We start from the raw sequence: 10,741 nt of genomic DNA on the forward strand, positions 1-10,741 counted from the left end.
GGAGACTTGTACATTGTTGATTTCTCTACAGGACCACAACCTACCGTGTGCTTACTTGCAAAAGCTTCAGAAGGCTGACTATGGCATCGACGACTTGGTCACGTAGGCATGAGGAATTTGCACATGCTTGCGAAGAAGAAGCATGTCATTGGCATTGAGAATGTCAAATTCCTCAAGGATCACTTGTGCGGAGCCTGTGAAGCTGGGAAGATGACTAAGGCCAAGCATCCAGCGAAGACTATCATGACCACCACTCGACCATTTGAATTGCTTCACATGGATCTCTTCGGTCCTAATCATTATTCTGCTGTGACTAATGATGCATCTCTATATGGCTTTGTTATTGTTGATGGTTACTGTCATTACACATGGGTAGACATTGTTACTTACAAACATGAAGTGCAGGAAGTCTTCAAACGATTTTCCTCGAGGGCTTCAACCAACTTTGGTGTGAAGATCAAGCACATCAGGATTGACAATGGAACCGAGTTCAAGAATTCCGGTCTTAATGACTATCTTGATGAACTTGGTATTACTCATGAGTTATCTGCTCCTTATACTCCTCAGCAAAATGGCGTCGTGGAGCGTGAGAACAGAACTCTTGTTGAGATGGCTCGCACTATGCTTGATGAATACAAAACGCCTCATCGTTTTTGGATTGATGCAATTGATACCGCGTGCTACATTATCAATAGAGTTTATCTTCACAAATTCTTCAAGAAGACTGCCTATGAACTCCTCACTGACAAGAAACCCAATGTGAGTTATTTCAAAGTCTTTGGTGCTAAATGTTGGATTAGGGATCCTCATCACAATGCCAAATTGGCACCGAAAGCACATGAAGGTTTTATGCTTGGTTATGGAAAGGACTCGCACACCTACAGGGTCTTCAACATCGCTCTTCACAAGATTGTTGAAACTATAGATGTGCGGTTCGATGAAACTAATGGCTCGCAAAGAGAGCACCTACCTTCTGTGATAGATGAATCAACACCTGAAGATTCTATCAAGTTCAAGGCTACTGAGGATGTCATTCCTACCGAAGAATCTACTGAAGAATTCATTCCAGAATGCGAAGATCGTCGAGCTGATGTACCTGAGGAAAATGCTGAAGAAAATGGTGCTGGAGAAAATGTTGATCAAATTCCTCGACGACAACCAGCTCATCCTCATGTTGCAAAAGAAGTGCAAGTTGAAAAGATCATCGATGACATTGAAGCACCAGGTCCTCTCACACGCTCAAAAGCTTCACATTTATCTAACTTTTTTGGGCACCATGCTTTTGTCTCTATCACAGAGCCCACTAAGGTAGATGAAGCATTTCTGGAGCCTGAGTGGATTCAGGCCATGCAAGAAGAATTACATCAGTTCGAGCTCAACAATGTCTGGGAACTGGTCAAAGTCCAGATCCTCGCAAGCATAATATGATCGGCACAAAGTGGATCTACCGCAATAATAAAGATGAAAATGGCCTTGTGGTGAGGAATAAGGCACGACTTGTAGCTCAAGGCTACACACAGGTTGAAGGAATTGATTTCGATGAAACTTTTGCACATGTTGCTAGACTTGAGGCTATTCGCATATTACTTGCTTATGATAACCATCATAATATCACTTTACATCAAATGGATGTGAAAAGTGCATTCCTCAATGGTAAGCTTGAGGAAGAAGTATATGTTTCTCAACCCCCAGGTTTTGAAGATCCAAAGAATCCTGACAAAGTCTTCAGACTCAACAAGGCCCTCTATGGCCTCAAGCAAGCCCCTCGGGCGTGGTATGATACTTTGAAGGAATTCTTCGTGAAGAATGGCTTCACACCCGGTTCACTCGACCCTACTCTCTTTACTAAATCTTATGATGGTGAACTGTTTGTGTGCCAAATATACGTTGATGATATTATCTTTGGCTGTACTGACCAACGTTATAGTGATGAATTTGCCTATATGATGAGTGAAGAATATCAAATGTCTATGATGGGAGAGTTGAAATTCTTCTTAGGTCTTCAAATTCGTCAACAGCACAATGGCATATTCATATCTCAGGAGAAATACCTCAAGGATGTTCTGAGGAAATTCGGCATGCAAGATTGCAAAGGAGTCAAAATTCCTATGCTCACAAATGGCCATCTATGCACTGATGAAAATGGTATTGACTTCGATCACAAGGTATACCGCTCCATGATTGGTTCTTTATTGTACTTATGTGCATCTAGGCCAGATATAATGCTTAGTGTTTGCATGTGCGCCCGATTTCAAGCTACACCGAAGGAATCACACCATAAGGCTGTGAAGCATATTCTTCGATATCTAGCTCACACACCAACACTAGGATTATGGTACCCCAAGGGCTCTACTTTTGATCTCATTGGATATTCTGACTCTGACTATGCTGGTGATCGTGTGGACCACAAGTCAACATCTAGTACTTGTCATTTCCTCGGACGATCTCTGGTCTGTTGGTCCTCGAAGAAACAGAACTGCGTATCACTGTCTACTGCGGAAGCTGAGTACATTGTTGCTGGTTCTTGCTGTGCTCAATTGCTGTGGATGAAGCAAACTCTCAAGGACTACGGCATCAACAAGAAGAATGTGCCTCTCTACTGTGACAATGAGAGTGCCATCAAAATTGCTCACAACCCAGTTCAGCACTCGAAGACAAAGCACATTCAGATTTGTCATCATTTTCTTCGTGATCATGTGTTGAAGGGCGACATTTCTATTGAGCATGTGAAGACTGAAGAATAGCTAGCCGATATCTTCACAAAGCGCTTGGATGAGAAGAGATTTAGCAAGTTGCGGTGTGAGCTAAATATCTTAGAGTCTTCAAATGTTCTTTGAAAAGGACACACATTCTAACACTTATGCAAAATTGATGACTTAGATGTGCAACACATGAAGAAACATTTTTCTTCAATCAATGAAGAATAACACTCTAAGTGTGAATAAATTAAAGAAGAATTTGATTCTCAGAACCCTACGACAATTGGATTTTTTTTCAAAACTATGTTATTTTTTGTAGCAATTTCGGAAACTATAGCGTAGAATGAAAAAAACCGCAAAACTAGTAGCCCGTCGGCCAGGAGTGGGCCGAAAAGGCAGTTTTTGGCCAGGGTGTGGCCGAAGTAGGCTTTTTGGCCGCGGTTGGGCCGAAAACTCATTGTTGGCGGGGGCCCGGCCGAAAATAGTAGCTTCGGGTGCCAGGAGGCCGAACTGGGCCATTTTCGGCCCACCGGTTACCGAAGCTGGCCTTTTCGGCCAGGCTTCGACCGAAGAGGTTTTCGGCCAGGTGTAGGCCAAAAAGCTGCGGATAAGCACCGTTCGCCCCTGCGCTGCTGTTCTTCGTTTCCCTTTCTCTCTCTCTCAGTTCTTCTCTGTAGAACTCCCCCCCCCCGCGCCGATCTCCTCCATTTGCCACACATTTGCAAATCCAACCCACAGAATCGGTAGATCATAGCAATCTCCACCGGCCTACGGTGTTATTTTTTGCTATGGGATAGTTTTTGATGTGTAGAGGAGCAGCCATGGTGGGGAGGAGGAGCCATGGTGGAGAGGAGGACGGGTAGTAGGTGGTGGTGACTAGTAGCAGCAGCTGCAGAGGAGGAGGTGGTGAGGAGGAGGAGCAGGTTGGGGGCTGACCGGAGTTGAACCTCCGGTCGTCGGGGGCGGCGTTGTCGTTCTCCGGTGGTGCAAGTACTTCGCGAGGTGGCCGGTGCCGCTGAGTCAAAGAGAGAAGCAAGAAGCGGACACACACTTCGAAGGTATAATCACGTCGTCACAAATATTATGTAAATATTAGCGCATAGTTCGTGTAGCGGATAATATTAGTGTTCGTTGTGAATTTCAGTGTTAATTTAATTTAGGAGGCATTTTAGCGCATAGTTCGTGTAGCGGATAATATTAGTGTATATTGTGAATTTTAGTGTTAATATATTTCTGGAGGCATTTTAACGCATAGTTCGTGTAGCGGATAATATTAGTGTATATTGTGATTAATATAGTTTAGTTAGTGTATATAAGTCATATTATGAATTTTAGTGTTAATATATTTTTGGAGGCATTTTAGCGCATAGTTCGTTGTGATTAATGAGAAGATGGCAATGTCTGACAGGTGAAAATGTCTGAATCAGTAAATCTGAATGTTTACTACGGCGCTGGTAATGTTCGATATAATGAGTTGGGGGTTGATCTTAGCGAGTTTAAAAATGGCGTTATGACACTAGCTGACCCGGACAGACTGGACATTAGACAGTTGAAGTACTGGTTGACAACTAGTTTCGGTCTGGATCCTGAAGTATGTTCCGTCAGTATTCATGCATTGTGGACCAAATCTTGTAAAAATGTCAAGTGGGAGTTGATGCCGGTAGATAGGAGCCAGCATTGGTTGTCCCTGTTAAGACGCTGCCGAGACCGAAGAATCCACCCATATGCACTTGTGCAACCTGTGCCGAAGAAGGAGAATACCGTACAACTCCACAGGGGGTATGAACCCGGCCAAGGCAGTGAAGTGGCTAACGAGATTGTTTTATCCGGGTCACAGCCACAAGATGTGGATGCTAGCCAACCGGAGAAAGAGTCAGACTACGTGCCACACAATGTTTGTGGTCCTGATACTGGGCAGAGTAGCCAGTCGATAATATTAGCTGTTTCTGGTTTTGCTGATGGGGATGAGGAAGGGGATGAAATGCAGAGGGTGATGGAGGAAGAGGACGAGGATGGATTGGTGGAGGAACTGGATTCTGAAAATTCTGAGGATGAAGTTGAGGTACCGATTCCTTCTGCATGGGAGCAGGACATATCCACCGGCCTTACGGTGAACGATGGCCATGAGACTCCATGGCAGTATAATCTGAACCAAGTACAAATAGGGGCTATGTTTGATACAAAGAAAAAATTGAAGTATGCGGTGATAAAGTGGGCTATGTCTACGCAGAGGGTTTTCAAGACACACATATCAAGTCCAACAAACTATACCGTGAAATGTGTTGTAACAGGTTGTCCTGGGAAGGTGCACGGTCACGTGCCGAAGTATGACATCCACTGGGTTGTCACCATTGTCGTCCCACATAATTGTGTGAGGACGAACCTGCTGGTGAAGCATCCGAACCTGACTTCAAGTCTCATTGCGCAACTCATGTATACTGAGATAGTAGAGAAGAAAGATATGGAAGCAAAACACATCCAGACAGCAGTGAAGGTCAGATGGAATTATGTCATTGCTTATGGGAAGGCTTGGAGGGCTAAGCAGAAGGCTATGGAGGAAAGGTTTGGGACGTTCTTCGACTCATATGATAATGTTGTCCGTCTCCTGGGCATACTGAAGGAGAGGAATCCGGGCACTTATGTGAACGTACAACACATGAGGTTGCTGAGTATACCAGATTTCAAGGTGTTGAAACGAGTGTTCTTCTCATTTGCTATGTGCATCGAAGCTTTCCGGCATTGTCCTCCTGTTATGTTTGTGGATGGTACATTCCTGACCGGTCAGTATAGAGGGCAAATCCTGACTGCTATTGGTGTGGACGGGAACAATCAAATCATCCCACTTGCCATGGCATTTGTGGAGGGTGAGAACTTTCTCAGCTGGGTTTGGTTCTTCCGCCAAGTGAAAATTGCCATCGTGAAGGACCGACCAAACGTGTGTGTCATTCATGACAGACATGCTGGTATATTGAAGGCCGTGAAGACACTTCGGAATCCAGCAGATGACGAACCAACACCTTGGAGGGACTTGCAGAGCCGGTGGTGCATGCGCCATCTTGGGGCTAATTTTTTCTCACAGTTCAAGAACAAGCGGTTGATGAACTTGTTCAAAAAATTATGCAAGCAGAGCCAGCAGCGGAAATACGAATTTATTTGGTCAAAACTAGATGAGTTTACTAAGAAGCAGGTCCGTGCAAGGAAGAAAATGGAAGAAGATCAGGTTAAATTAGCAGCACTCATCGCGGAGCTAGAGGAGCCAGTTGGTCTTTGTGACTTGCCAGCAATTGACCCTCCTAATACTAAGAGAAAGAAGGGAAGGGCAATAAAGAATTTTTCTGAGTGGATAGAGAAAGAGCCTCCAATGAATTGGTCTTTGCTGCATGACACACATGGAGCTAGGTATGGCCACATGACAACCAATCTTGCAGAGGTGTATAACTTTGTGCTGAGAGGGAATAGAGCATTGCCACTCACAGCTATTGTGGAGGCTGTATTCCATGGCACTTTGAGATATTTCAGAGAAAGGCACGAGTTAGCAAAGAAGCATATTGAAGATAATCAGAACACACCTTATTGTAGCCGTGTCATGGAATACATGGCAAAGAAGATAGAGAAAGCAAAGAAGCACAGTGTCAGACTCATAGGGAATCAAGAAAGGAGGTATGAGGTTCAGCTTCCTACCGATGGTTTTGGTTCTGGAAATGAGGTGAAGACACACGAGGTAAAAATTGGAACGGAATTTTATCCAACGTGTGAGTGTACATGCAACAAACCGAAGTTGCTGCACCTACCTTGCTCTCATGTGTTGGCTGCCTGTGGCCAGATTCAGTTGGATGCTATATCCTTCGTGTCCCCATACTATTTAAAAGAGGCAGTGCTCAACACCTGGACAGGCGAGATGATAGGGTTTAGAGTCGTCGGCAATTTCAACAAGGTAAACGACGGTGAGAGAGTATACATCCCGCATCCAGACCTTCGGCGAACAAGTAGGGGCAGACGAAAGGCCCGTCGCATCCGGAACGATATGGACCAGTCTGAAGCTGGTGGAGCAACCAAACAATGTTTGTTATGCGCGGCTTATGGGCATAGGATGAAATATTGTCCCGACCTGAACAAAGATGGTGCTTCCGCATCGACGAGTGCTTCCGCATCGACGGCTGCGACAACAGGAGCAAGAGGCGGACGTGGTCGTGGCAGTCGAGGCCGAAGGGGCGGACGAGGAAGAAATAACTCACAAGCTATATAATGTGCCGTAGTGGGTTTTAATATGTAATATGTCAGGACTATGTTTTAATATGTAATATGTCAGGACTATGTTTTAATTTGTAATATGTCAGGACTATGTTATAATTTGTGCAGATAATTTGAATTGCAGATATGTCTTCGTATCCGTTGCTTAATGGTAACATCGATAGAAAGCACTGGGGCGCTCTTACGGAAGCGGGCAACAACTTAGACGTGTTGGTCACTCGTACCCCAAAGACTAACTGGCTGATACATGATTCATGGGTTGATAGGTATGTGTGCATATAATAAAGACCATATAATGACTTACTATGTTTGACATACTTTTCATAACCGCTAACAATCTCTTTATTTTGTAGGTTAAGTTGGGCTGGACTTCTACCCTTGGCACGGCTGGTTGAGGGTACATTGGATGAGTGGATTGATGATCCGGACTTAGATGAGGCAGGTGAACCATTGCAGTTACACAAGAGGCAAGTGAGACGTTTCTCTTACGACAAGTCACTCCTTACCTGCTTAGTAGATAGATGGAGACCAGAAACACATACGTTTCACTTTCCTTGGGGAGAGATGGCGCCTACTTTACAGGATGTGTCTTACTTGTTGGGATTACCTCTGGCCGGTGCTGCCATAGGTCCCTTAGAGGCAGAATCTGGGTGGCAAGCAGCGATGCAGACCCGTTTTTTGGCTGCAGTCCCGACTGCTAGGGCTATAGACAACGATCCTCATGGACCTCTTTTTAGATGGTTGAGCCAGTTTCAGGTAACCATCACGGCCACTTAAACAAATGTTGTTTTTTAGTTGTCTGATGTTCATACAATTATTACGTTTCTATGTAGATTGTCTCGTTAGGACATCCCGACGTTCAGTTGTCGGAGGCTCAGATTGACCGGTCCCTAGAGGCATATATTCTTTGGCTATTCGGCAAGACAATGTTTACGGAGAACCACGTGACCACTGTCGATGCACGACTCATCGGTATTGCACGAGAGATAGCTGACGCACGTTGCCCTGCGGATATTCTACAGAGGAGTTTTGGTTCTGCTGTGTTAGCGGCTACGTACAGAGGCCTGTGCAAAGCTTGCTTGTTGAAGTCTAGAAAATCTAGTCTTGTTGGATGTCCATTATTGTTGCAGCTTTGGTCATACGAGAGGTTCCCTATTGGACGACCCTATGTCTACATTGATAAACCTTTTGGTTTGGAGGACTTAGCTGGGACTTATGTGCCTGCTATCGGCGACTTACCTACTATGGGATCTGTTTGGACACGGCGAGAGGTACTTTTATATTAAGTAACAATTAATTCAATTATTTCTTGCCATTCAATAGTATTACTAATGCTTATTTGTTGTCATGCACAGAGACAGTTTGCGCATACTCAGGTTAGGGGATGCTACCCGTCCTTCATGGCGCAGTTTGATAGTTTGCACGAGGATCAAGTTATTTGGGAGCCATACTCGCCTCAGGCTATATCATCGAGGTACCCAGTTGGGATTTCTGGATTGTGCACTAGAGATCGGCACTTTTGGATGACCAAGGCCAAGTTGGTGTTCGACGTGACGGTTGAGGAGATGTCTCTTCATAGGGTGATGAGACAGTTCGGTCTATATCAAGAGCCTGCGATTCCAGATATTCCACACTTGCCAGACCACGTGCACAAGTAAGTACTAATACTATTTTAGTTGGCAGCTCTGCATTCATAATATACCTAATCATGTATCGCGCATGTCAATCTCAGGGACAGTCGCCTAGGAGGAAACAAGTCCATGACTTATTGGCTTGAGAGCATTACCCCTTACGTTGACGAATGGACTACCGCTGCGACAAATATCTGGGGTGAGGTTCGGCCCTTTAACTGGGAAATGTTTGGGTTGTATCTGCAGCGTTACCGGCATACAACGAGGATCTACTTGGTTCCATCAGCTGCTACTGATCAGATCGAAGCCCCTCTCACCAGCGATATGTACCCAACTACTCTGTTGTGGGAACCAGACACCACGCGGTAAATGCCTTGGTTCTCATATGTTAAGTCTTTTGTTAATCTAGACATATTCGCTTGGTTGTCTATTCGTGGTGTCTATCATACAACGAGCATATAATTGGTTCATTCTTTGTGTACAGGGTGACTTGACAGTACAGGCGCGAGAGGAGGTTTCCGCTTTAATGCGGCGCTTTCAGAGGGGAGAAACTATCCCACCGCGAGAGGGTGTCTCATGGTTGAGGCGTCTTGATGACAAGCTACGCGGGATTTACGTAGTTGTTACGTGTAGACGGACTTCGGATGTTGCACTTCCTCCTCCAGCACATCATCCGCCACGTCCCTCTGTACAACATTCAGAACCACGACCCTCTATGCACCGTTCAGAACCACGACCCTCTGTGCACTGTGCAGAACCTCATCCTTCACAGCCAGGGAGATCTTCCTGGCATGAGCCACCTCCTTCACAGCCAGGGAGATCTTCCTGGCATGAGCCACCTCCTTCACAGCCAGGGAGATCTTCCTGGCATGAGCCACCTCCTTCACAGCCAGGGAGCTCTTCCTGGCATGAGCCACCTCCTTCACAGGCAGGGAGCTCTTCCTGGCATGAGCCACCTCCTTCATAGCCAGGGAGCTCTTCCTGGCATGAGCCACCTCCTTCACAGCCAGGGAGCTCTTCCTGGCATGAGCCACCTCCTTCACAGCTAGGGAGCGCTTACTGGCATCAACAGATGAATCTAGGTAACACTACTCACTACATTCTTTTGAACAGTGTAGTAATCGTTCTTGCATTCTCAGCAGTCACTGATGCTTACTGGTGGTGCTTCGTTCATGCATTTGTATCAATTTTACTTTACCGCAGGCGGCAACCAGTCGCAACCATTCATGCATTCAGAGCAGTCACCGATCCTTAGTGGTGGTGCTTCGTACTTTGAGGGCGACCGCGAGGATGATGACCAAGCTACAAACATTTATGGCTTCTCGCAGACAGTGTTTCACACTCCACCACCACCACTGAGGCAGGAGACACAGACCGTGACAGACGAGGTTAACTATGGTCGTGGTTATCGTGAGCCTCGTCCACCGCCTCAGCGCTTATCGCCTTCGGGTCCTCGCCCGAGGAAGACCCAGACTCGTCGTCGTCCCCCGCAGTGATATGCTTATCTATCTATGTATGACTCATTATCTATGTTAGTTTCAGACTATTCGCAGCTGTGTGTCAGTATTTATGTATGAGACATGCTTCATGTATGTGTTACTATCGCACTTGCTTCTATGTGATCAGGAGACATATATTGTTTTATGTATGCGAGACACATATTACTATTAATTCGCATTCTTATTTCAGTTACATTTCCAAATAGACTACAACCGATAATTAAGATACAAGTACATCTGAATTAAACGGTGCGGCTGAACTTGTGCAATACATCTTACATACTACAAAATGAAATTCAGATAGAACATAATGCCCTACAATAATACAATACAAACTAATAATGCAAATACATCTGAATGAAACGGTACAACTGGAATACATCTTACATACTACATGAAGTCATCATCGTCATCCTCCGTTGATGCAGCCCTCTTGCCCTTCGACGATGCGCTCTTCTTGCCTTTCGTCGATGCAGAACTCTTGCCCTTGGTCGATACAGAACTCTTGCCCTTCGCGGATGCATAACTCTTTCCTTTGGACGATGCAGAACTCTTGCCCTTCGACGATGCAGAACCCGGAAGCGGCGGCATGAAGATATCATCGTCATCCTCGCTCTCCTCAGTCCATAAAAATGGATGATTTTCTGCAGTCCTTCTGAAA

At 45.3% G+C, this 10,741-nt stretch overlaps 2 protein-coding genes across 2 annotated transcripts; both read left to right on the forward strand.

Moving 5' to 3' along the window:
• The first annotated feature begins 3,404 nt into the window (after positions 1 to 3,404).
• Positions 3,405 to 7,345, forward strand: LOC123114874 (uncharacterized). Its single transcript, XM_044536252.1, has 4 exons — positions 3,405 to 3,757; positions 4,108 to 6,018; positions 6,523 to 6,633; positions 7,304 to 7,345. Exons 2-4 carry the CDS (start codon positions 4,114 to 4,116, stop codon positions 7,343 to 7,345), a joined length of 2,058 nt encoding a protein of 685 aa, XP_044392187.1. The 5' UTR covers positions 3,405 to 3,757; positions 4,108 to 4,113.
• Positions 7,346 to 7,449: 104 nt separating this feature from the next.
• Positions 7,450 to 10,300, forward strand: LOC123114875 (serine/threonine-protein phosphatase 7 long form homolog). The gene is made up of 7 exons (XM_044536253.1): positions 7,450 to 7,706; positions 7,784 to 8,221; positions 8,312 to 8,604; positions 8,683 to 8,946; positions 8,991 to 9,066; positions 9,721 to 9,969; positions 10,271 to 10,300. Exons 1-7 carry the CDS (start codon positions 7,515 to 7,517, stop codon positions 10,298 to 10,300), a joined length of 1,542 nt encoding a protein of 513 aa, XP_044392188.1. The 5' UTR covers positions 7,450 to 7,514.
• Positions 10,301 to 10,741: the final 441 nt, after the last annotated feature.

Source organism: Triticum aestivum, chromosome 5B (genome assembly GCF_018294505.1).
Source record: "Triticum aestivum cultivar Chinese Spring chromosome 5B, IWGSC CS RefSeq v2.1, whole genome shotgun sequence".
NCBI classification, from domain to species: Eukaryota; Viridiplantae; Streptophyta; class Magnoliopsida; order Poales; family Poaceae; genus Triticum; species Triticum aestivum.

Bases quoted from the DNA above. Each gene is read 5' to 3' on its own strand.
- LOC123114875 (XM_044536253.1), top strand. From the start codon at position 7,515: ATGGCGCCTACTTTACAGGATGTGTCTTACTTGTTGGGATTACCTCTG. The intron at 7,707-7,783 runs GTAACCATCACG...GTTTCTATGTAG, and splicing joins GATGGTTGAGCCAGTTTCAG to ATTGTCTCGTTAGGACATCC. The intron at 9,067-9,720 runs GTGACTTGACAG...TTGCATTCTCAG, and splicing joins GTTCATTCTTTGTGTACAGG to CAGTCACTGATGCTTACTGG.
- LOC123114874 (XM_044536252.1), top strand. From the start codon at position 4,114: ATGTCTGAATCAGTAAATCTGAATGTTTACTACGGCGCTGGTAATGTT. The intron at 6,019-6,522 runs GCAATAAAGAAT...GCCTGTGGCCAG, and splicing joins CTAAGAGAAAGAAGGGAAGG to ATTCAGTTGGATGCTATATC. The intron at 6,634-7,303 runs GTAAACGACGGT...TTTATTTTGTAG, and splicing joins TCGTCGGCAATTTCAACAAG to GTTAAGTTGGGCTGGACTTC.